Source organism: Oncorhynchus mykiss, chromosome 20 (genome assembly GCF_013265735.2).
Source record: "Oncorhynchus mykiss isolate Arlee chromosome 20, USDA_OmykA_1.1, whole genome shotgun sequence".
NCBI lineage: Eukaryota > Metazoa > Chordata > Actinopteri > Salmoniformes > Salmonidae > Oncorhynchus > Oncorhynchus mykiss.
This window is the reverse complement of record NC_048584.1, coordinates 30,939,311-30,951,514: the sequence shown is the minus strand read 5'-3', so window position 1 is coordinate 30,951,514 and position 12,204 is coordinate 30,939,311. Positions and strand designations below refer to the sequence as shown.

General features: G+C 44.3%; 1 protein-coding gene across 25 annotated transcripts in view; it reads left to right on the top strand.

Annotated features, from left to right (window-relative positions):
• LOC110498787 (neurexin-1a) overlaps window positions 1–12,204 on the top strand; it is a 556,706-nt gene that overhangs the window by 213,757 nt on the left and 330,745 nt on the right. For all 25 annotated transcript variants that reach the window (XM_036956167.1, XM_036956159.1, XM_036956181.1 and 22 more), the window contains 2 exons: window positions 162–292; window positions 464–716. In XM_036956167.1, the coding sequence (XP_036812062.1) occupies window positions 162–292; window positions 464–716 (384 nt within the window). The remainder of the gene's footprint in view (window positions 1–161; window positions 293–463; window positions 717–12,204) is intronic.

The following is a 12,204-nucleotide window of genomic DNA, read 5'->3' as shown; positions in this document are numbered from 1 at the left end:
TACAGTATATTAACAGTTGTTTATTGATTGATGTGTGTTACATTCAGGATCCATCTTGTCCATAATAACGAATCAACTGAATTGAAATGGAATTGAATCCATCCCCCAACACTTCATCCTCCCCAAATACTTACACCAACCCTCTCCCCGTCTCCACCCAGGTACCATCTCCATCAACACCCAGCGCCAGGCCTACACGGCCCCAGGAGAGAGTGAGATCCTGGACCTGGATGATAACCTGTACCTGGGAGGACTACCAGAGAATAAACTAGGCCTGGTCTTCCCCACAGAAGTACGTTATGATAGGATTGGATTTCAGTATTGTAAAGGGGGGTATATACCCATTTAGGTTGAGTTTCTGAAAGATCAAACAATACATTTCTGTTACATTATCACACAAAAGTCTGTGCACTTTCATTTCTGTTAGTCATTTTATTAACCAATGTTTAATCCACTTCTTCAGGTGTGGACGGCTCTCCTGAACTATGGCTACGTGGGCTGCATCCGGGACCTGTTCATCGATGGCCAGAGTAAAGATGTCCGCCGCATGGCCGAGGTTCAGAAGGCTACCGGAGTCAAACCATCCTGCTCTAAAGAGCCGCCCAAGCAGTGCCTGTCAAACCCCTGTCAGAATAACGGTGTCTGCCGTGAGGGATGGAACCGTTACGTCTGTGACTGCTCAGGGACGGGATACCTGGGACGCTCCTGTGAGAGGGGTAAGACATCAGGTTTTAAACAGTTTTGCTCTGTATTTCATCTGTTTCTGGTTTTGTTGCATGGCTATTGGTAAAGAGTTTTGTGACTCTTGTGATAGACGTTAGACACATTCCGTGTTTTTAGTGATTGGTTGATTGGTTAGTTGCTGGAAGTTGAGATTGAGATCAAGATCAAGATTGTTTACACAGTTCTGACAATGCTTGTGTAAAAATAAAATATTGTTTGTGGAAGGTTCTCTGTATTCTAGTGCTGACTAGTTTGTTGAAAGATCTCTGAATTCTAGTGCTGACTAGTTTGTTGAAAGATCTCTGTATTCTAGTGCTGACTAGTTTTTTTAAAGGTCTCTGTAGCGTAGAGCTGACTAGTTTGCTGAAAGATCTCTGAAGCGTAGCGCTGACTAGTTTGTTGAAAGATTTCTGTAGCGTAGCGCTGACTAGTTTGTTGAAAGGTCTCTGTAGCATAGCGCTGACTAGTTTGTTGAAAGGTCGCTGTAGCGTAGCGCTGACTAGTTTGTTGAAAGGTCTCTGTAGCGTAGCGCTGACTAGTTTGTTGAAAGATCTCTGTGACTAGTTTGTTGAAAGCTCTCTGTAGCGTAGCGCTGACTAGTTTGTTGAAAGGTCGCTGTAGCGTAGTGCTGACTAGTTTGTTGAAAGATCTCTGTATTCTAGTGCTGACTAGTTTGTTGAAAGATCTCTGTATTCTGGTGCTGACTAGTTTTTTGAAAGATCTTTGTATTCTGGTGCTGACTAGTTTTTTGAAAGGTCTCTGTAGCGTAGAGCTGACTAGTTTGTTGAAAGATCTCTGAAGCGTAGCGCTGACTAGTTTGTTGAAAGATCTCTGTAGCGTAGCGCTGACTAGTTTGTTGAAAGGTCTCTGTAGCATAGCGCTGACTAGTTTGTTGAAAGGTCGCTGTAGCGTAGCGCTTACTAGTTTGTTGAAAGGTCTCTGTAACGTAGCGCTGACTATTTTGTTGAAAGATCTCTGTGACTAGTTTGTTGAAAGGTCTCTGTAGCGTAGCGCTGACTAGTTTGTTGAAAGGTCTCTGTAGCGTAGTGCTGACTAGTTTGTTGAAAGATCTCTGTATTCTAGTGCTGACTAGTTTGCTTAAAGATCTGTATTCTGGTGCTGACTAGTTTGTTGAAAGATCTCTGTGACTAGTTTGTTGAAAGATCTCTGTAGCGTAGCGCTGACTAGTTTGTTGAAAGATCTCTGTAGCGTAGCGCTGACTAGTTTGTTGAAAGGTCTCTGTAGCATAGCGGTGACTAGTTTGTTGAAAGGTCGCTGTAGCATAGCGCTGACTAGTTTGTTGAAAGGTCTCTGTAGCGTAGCGTTGACTAGTTTTTTGAAAGGTCTCTGTAGCGTAGCGCTGACTAGTTTGTTGAAAGGTCTCTGTAGCGTAGCGCTGACTAGTTTGTTGAAAGGTCTCTGTAGCGTAGCGCTGACTAGTTTTTTGAAAGGTCTCTGTAGCGTAGCGCTGACTAGTTTGTTGAAAGGTCTCTGTAGCATAGCGCTGACTAGTTTGTTGAAAGGTCGCTGTAGCGTAGCGCTTACTAGTTTGTTGAAAGGTCTCTGTAACGTAGCGCTGACTATTTTGTTGAAAGATCTCTGTGACTAGTTTGTTGAAAGGTCTCTGTAGCGTAGCGCTGACTAGTTTGTTGAAAGGTCTCTGTAGCGTAGTGCTGACTAGTTTGTTGAAAGATCTCTGTATTCTAGTGCTGACTAGTTTGCTTAAAGATCTGTATTCTGGTGCTGACTAGTTTGTTGAAAGATCTCTGTGACTAGTTTGTTGAAAGATCTCTGTAGCGTAGCGCTGACTAGTTTGTTGAAAGATCTCTGTAGCGTAGCGCTGACTAGTTTGTTGAAAGGTCTCTGTAGCATAGCGGTGACTAGTTTGTTGAAAGGTCGCTGTAGCATAGCGCTGACTAGTTTGTTGAAAGGTCTCTGTAGCGTAGCGTTGACTAGTTTTTTGAAAGGTCTCTGTAGCGTAGCGCTGACTAGTTTGTTGAAAGGTCTCTGTAGCGTAGCGCTGACTAGTTTGTTGAAAGGTCTCTGTAGCGTAGCGCTGACTAGTTTTTTGAAAGGTCTCTGTAGCGTAGCGCTGACTAGTTTGTTGAAAGGTCTCTGTAGCGTAGCGCTGACTAGTTTGTTGAAAGGTCTCTGTAGCGTAGCGCTGACTAATTTGTTGAAAGGTCTCTGTAGCGTAGCGCTGACTAGTTTGTTGAAAGATCTCTGTGACTAGTTTGTTGAAAGGTCTCTGTAGCGTAGCGCTGACTAGTTTGTTGAAAGATCTCTGTGACTATTTTGTTGAAAGATCTCTGTAGCGTAGCGCTGACTAGTTTGTTGAAAGGTCTCTGTAGCATAGCGGTGACTAGTTTGTTGAAAGGTCGCTGTAGCATAGCGCTGACTAGTTTGTTGAAAGGTCTCTGTAGCGTAGCGTTGACTAGTTTTTTGAAAGGTCTCTGTAGCGTAGCGCTGACTAGTTTGTTGAAAGGTCTCTGTAGCGTAGCGCTGACTAGTTTGTTGAAAGGTCTCTGTAGCGTAGCGCTGACTAGTTTTTTGAAAGGTCTCTGTAGCGTAGCGCTGACTAGTTTGTTGAAAGGTCTCTGTAGCATAGCGCTGACTAGTTTGTTGAAAGGTCGCTGTAGCGTAGCGCTTACTAGTTTGTTGAAAGGTCTCTGTAACGTAGCGCTGACTATTTTGTTGAAAGATCTCTGTGACTAGTTTGTTGAAAGGTCTCTGTAGCGTAGCGCTGACTAGTTTGTTGAAAGGTCTCTGTAGCGTAGTGCTGACTAGTTTGTTGAAAGATCTCTGTATTCTAGTGCTGACTAGTTTGCTTAAAGATCTGTATTCTGGTGCTGACTAGTTTGTTGAAAGATCTCTGTGACTAGTTTGTTGAAAGATCTCTGTAGCGTAGCGCTGACTAGTTTGTTGAAAGATCTCTGTAGCGTAGCGCTGACTAGTTTGTTGAAAGGTCTCTGTAGCATAGCGGTGACTAGTTTGTTGAAAGGTCGCTGTAGCATAGCGCTGACTAGTTTGTTGAAAGGTCTCTGTAGCGTAGCGTTGACTAGTTTTTTGAAAGGTCTCTGTAGCGTAGCGCTGACTAGTTTGTTGAAAGGTCTCTGTAGCGTAGCGCTGACTAGTTTGTTGAAAGGTCTCTGTAGCGTAGCGCTGACTAGTTTTTTGAAAGGTCTCTGTAGCGTAGCGCTGACTAGTTTGTTGAAAGGTCTCTGTAGCGTAGCGCTGACTAGTTTGTTGAAAGGTCTCTGTAGCGTAGCGCTGACTAATTTGTTGAAAGGTCTCTGTAGCGTAGCGCTGACTAGTTTGTTGAAAGATCTCTGTGACTAGTTTGTTGAAAGGTCTCTGTAGCGTAGCGCTGACTAGTTTGTTGAAAGATCTCTGTGACTATTTTGTTGAAAGGTCTCTGTATCGTAGCGCTGACTAGTTTGCTGGGTGTGTTTATTTCTATATTCTGCTGGACTCCAAGTTGTTTGGTGGGTGTGTGTACACTTCCCTCAGGACGTCAGTTTACATTCAGGTTATGAACGTAGATCCCTTCTCTCACTAGCCTTACTTTACCCCGCTGTGCACTGTCCTGTGGAGGAAAAAAGAAGCAGGTGTGGGATTTAGAGGTGGTGGAGAAAGGAGAATTGAGGGGAGGAGGGCATCAGAATGAAATGTGAATACAATTGACATCAAAGGCTGCATTAAAAGAGAAGGGCTTTAAGCCGTTCATTACACACGCTGCAGATTTGGGATGCTTTGTCAAAGGAGAGAGAGGAGACACCACCTCCCTGCTTCTGTGTGTGTGTGCCTGTGTGTGTATAGTGGACACTCTGGGCTGCATGGTACTGTCAGTTGGACTATTTAATAGCAGGGCATAAGTTACCAACTCCAAGAATGCAAACAACATAATGTGAATCCTAAATATATATGTTGGGGATGAGGATGAAGAGTGAGAGAGATAGAGAAGCTGACTGATGCCCTTCACATGAAAAGGTTTTCACTAACAGTCAGGAATCGTTTCTTCAAAAATATGATTAAGATAAGATTTATTTTCAATAAATAGATGAATACAAAACACAGCAGCATTAAAAGACTAAGATCAAGAATAAAATAAACTATCTATCTGCCTCTGGCACTCTCCCACCAACATTAAACACATGTAGCTCACTAGGTCGATTACTTTGGAGGAGCCTACAATTAGCAATTAGCCAACCTGTGCTGATATTCAAATGTTGCTCACACACATTCAATGAAAGGCAATTAACTGGTTAAAATGAAATGGTGGTAGAAAACAGGGCCATAAACACAAATAAACACATAAAATACACATTTAGCACAATCAGGCTTAAGAGAGGATATGTTCACATCATTACAGAAAGAAAGAAAGAAAGAAAGAAAGAAAGAAAGAAAGAAAGAAAGAAAGAAAGAAAAAGAGGTGGAGGAAAGAGAGAGAACGAGAGCCAGAGAGCGAGAGACATAGTGTCATAGAGAGAGAGAGAGATAATGAGGGAATGAGGGGCATAGCTACAGTGATGGCAAAGGAGGTTGGTGGCATCTTAATTGGGGAGGACGGGCTCATAGTAATGGCTGGAACAGAATCAGTGGAATGCTATGAGACTCACCAAACACGTGGTATCCATGTGGTTAATACTATTCCATTTATTCCATTCCAGACATTATTATGAGCCGTCCTCCCCTAGCAGCCTCCTGTGAGTGAAAGTATAGGCCTCCTAAACTGCACTGTAAAATGGCTGTCTTCCCCTGCTAACAATTTGGCTCATTAAACCACTCACTCATGACCGGACTCCGAGTGGAATATCATCTCTCTCCCTCCTCTTCCTCCCTCCTATCTGAGGTGTAGAGAGGAGGGGAACTATTAGTAGGTAGAGGGAGAGAGAGAAAATGAGAGTTTGAGAGTCTCCAAGGATGCCCCTTTGCTGTGAATAAGACATATAGTACCAGTCAAAAGTTTGGACACACCTACTCATTCAAAGGTTTTTCTTTATTTTACTATTTTCTGCATTGTTGAATAATAGTGAACACATCAAAATTATGAAATAACACATATGGAATCATCTACTGTAGTAACCAAAAAAGTGTTAAACAAGAGTGTGCAAAGCTGTCATCAAGGTGTCTACTTTGAGGAATCTAAAATATACGTTGATTTGGTTACAACATGATTCCATGTGTGTTATTTCATCGTTTTGATGTCTTCATAAATATTCTACAATGTAGAAAATAGTAAAAATAAAGAAAAACCCTTGAATGAGTAGGTGTATCCAAACGTTTGACTGGTACTGTATATGTAATTAGCATAAAGATTTGTAGTGCACTGTGTGTTGGTGTTCTGTGTCATATAAAGGAAGATAACCATATTTCATATTGGCAATTCATTTCCAATCACTTGGCATTTCAACCGAGTTAGACATTGATCAAGGAAAAATCATAACCTTGCTTTTTCATTGGAACCCAATATGTATTTAGTCTACAAAATATTGTATGCATTTGTGAAGTGCGTGCGTTTGTAAGCATGCGTGACTGAACGCGTGTGTATGTTTCATTCTGTCACCATGTAATTAGATACTGCTGTCTCTTGTCCCACTCGGCTGCGTCTTGTTTTTACTGGGAGGCGTTGCTGTAATGCCAAACTGGCCTGGATGCCTTATCGACAAATGCTGCTGTTTATGACACACACACAGATACAAACACACACACACACACACGCACACACACACACACACATACCGTTTCTGTTTATTATAATTGTGTTGCCTCCCGAAACACAGCCCATATAATGCTTTCCCTCCATCTTCCGTGATGCATCATGAATCATTTTAATTCTCCAGTTGTCTACAACATAAAAAAAAACATCCAATCTCCTTCACTACTTAAAGTCTGGGATTTGGAATGCTGTTTAATTGTCATTTTCTCTTTGGGAGCCAGTTTGTTGGAGTCAGTCACACTTTTCCTGTTGTATTTGTAGATGTAAGAAGAAGTGAGATATTTGTAGATTTTGTATATATTTGTGGAAGTAAGTTTCTGTGTTATGAGCTACTGTACTGTACAGGTCCCATTTGTCATTTGTATTTGTAGATGAATTGGGTAGTATGGATTCAGGTTGCTGTGATGTAACCTATTAGTGCCTACTGTACTGCGCAAGCAGCAGAGTTCAGCATGGTCGGTCGCTCACTTTGACTGTCCTGGTTTTGGCCAGTCAGCACTCTGACTGCTCAGAGGCTGTGTAAGTGTGTGTAAGTGTGTGTGTGTGTGTGTGTGTGTGTGTGTGTGTGTGTGTGTGTGTGTGTGTGCGTGTGTGTGTCCGTGCGTGCATGCATCTGTCTGTGTTTCCTGTTTCGGCCCAGCGTTGACCTCCTGACCCCTCTGATTGGCTATAGGCTGATTAGCTACAAGCTGTGACAATCAACATCCTCCTCAGATCACTGGAGCCAATTTGACCGTCTGTTTACAGAGACACTTTACATCAGTAGGAATAAATGGACTTCACACAGTTCGCAATGAGCCAAGCGGCCCAAACTGCTGCATATACCCTAACGCAAGAGAAATTACAACATTTTCCTAGTTATAAGAAATTCATGTTAGCAGGCAATATTAGCTAAATATGCAGGTTTAAAAAATGTATACTTGTGTATTGATTTTAAAGAAAGGCATTGATGTTCATGGTTAGGTACATTGGTGCAACGACAGTGCTTTTTTCACAAATGCGCTTGTTAAATCATCACCAGTTTGTCGAAGTAGGCTGTGATTCACTGAGAAATTAACAGGCACCGCATCGATTATATGCAAAGCAGGACACGCTAGATAAACTAGTAATATCTTCAACCATGTGTAGTTAACTAGTGATTATGTTAAGATTGATTGTTTTTATAAGATAAGTTTAATGCTAGATGGCAACTTACCTTGGCTTCTTGCTGCCCTCGCGTAACAGGTAGTCAGCCTGCCACGCAGGCTCCTTGTGGAGTGCAATGTAAGGCAGGTGGTTAGAGTGTTGGACTAGTAACCGGAAGGTTGCAAAAATGAATCCCGGAGCTGACAAGGTAAAAATCTGTAGTTCTGCCCCTGAACGAGGCAGTTAACTCACCATTCCTAGGCTGTCATTGAAAATAAGAATATGTTCTTAACTGACTTGCCTAGTTAAATAAAGGTGTAAAAAAAAAACTGGGGGCAAATCGGTGTCCAAAAATACCGATTACCGATTGTTATGAAAACTTGAAATCGGCCCTAATTAATTGGCCATTCCGATTAATTGGTCGACCTCTAGTCACTTAGTTTAGTTTGTGATTTTACTCTGTCCATTTGTTGCCTTCACCTCAAACACATGCAGGTGTTTAATCTGAAACACAGCAACATTTTTGTTGCACAGATGTTCAACTTCACTTCTTTTCACCCAATTCTGCAATTGCTCATCCCTACTGCATAAATAGCTGAACAGTTTAAGATTATTTCACAAGAAAACCCACCAAATGGGCAATAAACGCAGATGGAATCGTAAAAAAAATAGCACCATCATGAATGTGTATGTATTGTAAATGTATTCTGTAAGGCCCTACACAGCCTGTACATGTTTCAGCATAGTTCACCACTATTATGACATTGTTTTATTAAATAGTCACCAAATAGCACAGGTCTATACATCCATGTTGGAACAGGCATAGCTGTAACACGGTATGCACACACTGTTCTCTGTGGGCTTCAGAGGCAGAGGACATTCACTCTCTCTCTCTCAGTTTCAGTGAATAGGGTAGTGTGAATGACAGTAGGAGTATTAGGAAATATCACAAATATTAAGAAATACATAATTCAGGAGCTTTTTTGGTGACAGTGGTGGTTATAGGAGAACAAAAAGAGAGAGTGAGAGAGAGAGAACAGAGATAGTGAGTGAGGGGGAAGGAGTGAGAGAAGAGAAGAGAGAGGGGAGGAGACAGCATAGAGGAGAGAGCTGTGAATGTACCCAGTCTGATGATTTCCTCTCCTTGCCTCTCACTCTACGGGTCTAATGTTTCCCATCCCTGCTAATGAGCTGACAGAGAAGGAGGGCACACAGTAGGACGTGAGGGAGGGAGAGAGAGAGAGAGCGAAAGAGAGGTAGAGAGAGGTTAGTCAATGGTAGTACTGGGAATGAGGAATGGAGGAAGGCAGGGAGAGAGAAGGAGATGAGCCCAGGACAGCAACGCAATTAGACCCAACCAAATCATGAGAAAACAAAAATATAATTTCTTGACACATTGGAAGAATTCACAAAAAAACAGAGCAAACTAGAATGCTATTTGGGCCTAAACAGAGAGAGAGAGTACACAGTGGCAGAATACCTGACCACTGTGACTGACCCAAACTTAAGGAAAGATGTGACTATGTACAGACTCAGTGAGCATAGTCTTGCTATTGAGAAAGGCCGCCGTAGGCAGACATGGCTCTCAAGAAAAGACAGGCTATGTGCACATTGTCCACAAAATGAGGTGGAAACTGAGCTGCACTTCCTAACCTACTGCCAAATGTATGACCATATTAGAGACACATATTTCCTTCAGATTACACAGATCCACAAATAATAAAAAAAAAAAAAAAATTTTGATTAACTCCCATATCTACTTGGTGAAATACCACAGTGTGCCGTCACAGCAGCAAGATTTGTGACCTGTTGCCACAAGAAAAGGGAAACCAGTGAAGAACAAACACCATTGTAAATACAACCCATATTTATGTTTAATTTTCTCTTTTTTAATCATTTGCACATCGTTACAACACTGTATATATACATAATATGACATTTGAAATGTCTATTATTTTTTAACATCTGTGAGTGTAATGTTTACTGTTCATTTTTATTGTTTATTTCACTTTTGTTTATTATCTAGTTCACTTTGCTTTGGCAATGTTAACATATGTTTCCCATGCCAATAAAGCCCTTAAATTGAATTGAATTGAGGGAGAGAGAATATGGGCATAAGGGGTGCAAGTTATTTCCATGTTATGAAGATAAAGAGGTGAGCCAACTTGGATTCATATGTATTCATATGTACTCTTTTGTATTGACTTAATGGAAAACCTGTACACTGTGAAGGGGTTACTGTGAATTTAACAGTAGCTTACAGGCAGCTCGGTGTCAAGTACAGTTCTGTTTTTCATATTACAGTACAGCTACTGTAGTATAAATATGGTAGCAAAGCAAATACCGTTTAAAAACACAAAGTACAATACTGTACATTGGACTATATTATACTGTAAAAAAGTAAATGCTACTGTAATCTAAATTAATGAATGAATGAAATTCATTGAGGGGTGGGGCTTGTATTTCACAGTATTTTACAGTAATTACAAGCAATTTGTGCAAGCAGGTTTACTGCTAGGTTTACATATTAGAACATATGTAACGGTTTTCTTCTGGTGAGAGAGATGCGGACCAAAATGCAGCGTGGTTATTTTTGTACATCTTTAATAAAGATGAAAATACAACAATCTACAAAACAAGAAACGTGAAAAACCGAAACAGTCCTATCTGGTGCCACAAACACAAAGACAGGAACAATCACCCACAAAACCCAACAATGACTAACACCTGCCTCTGATTGAGAACCATATCAGGCCAAACATAGAAATAGACAAACCAGACACACAACATAGAATGCCCACCCAGCTCACGTCCTGACCAACACTAAAACAAGGAAAACACACAAGAACGATGGTCAGAACGTGACAGTACCCCCCCCCCCCCCCCCCCAAGATGCGGGTTCCGACCGCACAACCTAAACCTATAGGGGAGGGTCTGGGTGGGCATCTGTCCGCGGTGGCAGCTCTGGCGCTGGACGTGGACCCTACTCCATAATTTTCTTAGTCCACCTCCTTAGCGTCCCTTGAGTGGCGACCCTCGCCGCTAACCTTTGGCCTAGGAACCCTAACAACGGGCCCCACTGGACTGAGGGGCAGCTCCAGACTGAGAGGCAGCTCGGGACTGAGGGGTAGCTCGGGACTGAGGGGTAGCTCGGGACTGAGGGATAGCTCGGGACTGAGGGGTAGCTCGGGACTGAGGGGAAGCTCGGGACTGAGGGGAAGCTCGGGACTGAGGGGAAGCTCGGGACTGAGGGGGAGCTCGGGACTGAGGGGGAGCTCAGGACTGAGGGGGAGCTCGGGACTGAGGGGGAGCTCAGGACTGAGAGGAAGCTCAGGACTGAGAGGAAGCTCAGGCAGGTTGATGGCTCTGGCAGATCCTGGCTGGCTGGCAGTTCTGGCAGATCCTGGCTGACTGGCAGCTCTGGCAGATCCTGGCTGACTGGCGGATCCTGGCTGAATGGCGGATCCTGGCTGAATGGCGGATCTGGAAGATCCTGGCTGACTGGCGGATCCTGGCAGACTGGCGGATCCTGGCTGACTGACGGCACTGGCAGATCCTGGCTGACTGGCAGTTCTGGCAGATCCTGGCTGACTGGCTGATCCTGGCTGAATGGCGGATCCTGGCTGACTGGCGGCTCCTGGCTGACTGGCGGCACTGGCGGCTCCTGGCTGACTGGGAGCACTGGCGGCTCCTTGCGGACTGGCGGCACTGGCGGCTCCTTGCGGACTGGCGGCACTGGCGGCTCCTTGCGGACTGGCGGCTCCTTGCAGACTGGCGGCACTGGCGGCGCTGGGCAGACTGGCGGCGCTGGGCAGACGGGTGGCTCAGGCGGCGCTGGGCAGACTGGCGACTCTGATGGCGCTGGGCAGTTGGGTAGCTCAGGCGGCGCTGGTCAGACTGGCGACTCTGATGGAGCTGGGCAGACGGGAAGCTCCTGCAACGCTGGAGAGGAAAGCTCTGACAGCGCTGGACTGAGGAGCTCTGGCGCCTCTGGAATGAGGGGCTCTGACGCCTCTGGAATGAGGGGCGGGAGCTCTGGCAGCGCCGGACAGGTGGGAGACTCCGGCTGCGCTGGAGAGGAGGAAGGCTCTGGCAGCACTGGACAGGCGAAAAACTCCGGCAGCGCTGAAGAGGAGGAAGGCTCTGGCAGCGCTGGACTGAGGAGCGGAAGCTCTGGTAGCGCCGAACAGGCGGTAGCACCTGTATTGATGGGACGGCGAAACAGCCTGGTGCGGGGAGCCGGCACTGGTGGTACCGGGCCGGGGACACGCACCTCCGGGTGAGTGCAAGGAACAGGACACACCGGGTTGTGAAGGTGTACTGGAGACCTGGTGTGTATAGCCGGCATCAAATCCCCCGGAACTCCAACACACGTTTCAGGCTGAGTACGAGGAACTGACACAGGTGGCATCGGACAGCTAACACGCTCCTCAGGGCGAATGCCGTGCATACTATGCCAAACCAACAGCTTTCTCTCTACTCTGTCCATGCTTTCTCTCTACTCTGCAATGCAGTAATGTTCTCACAATGCACCATCATTTACGTATGCTTCAATTAAAAATGTACATTTTTTTTTTTTTACTGTTGATAATACGTAGTGTCCATATAAAGTGTCCATATAAATTACAGTTTTCCAT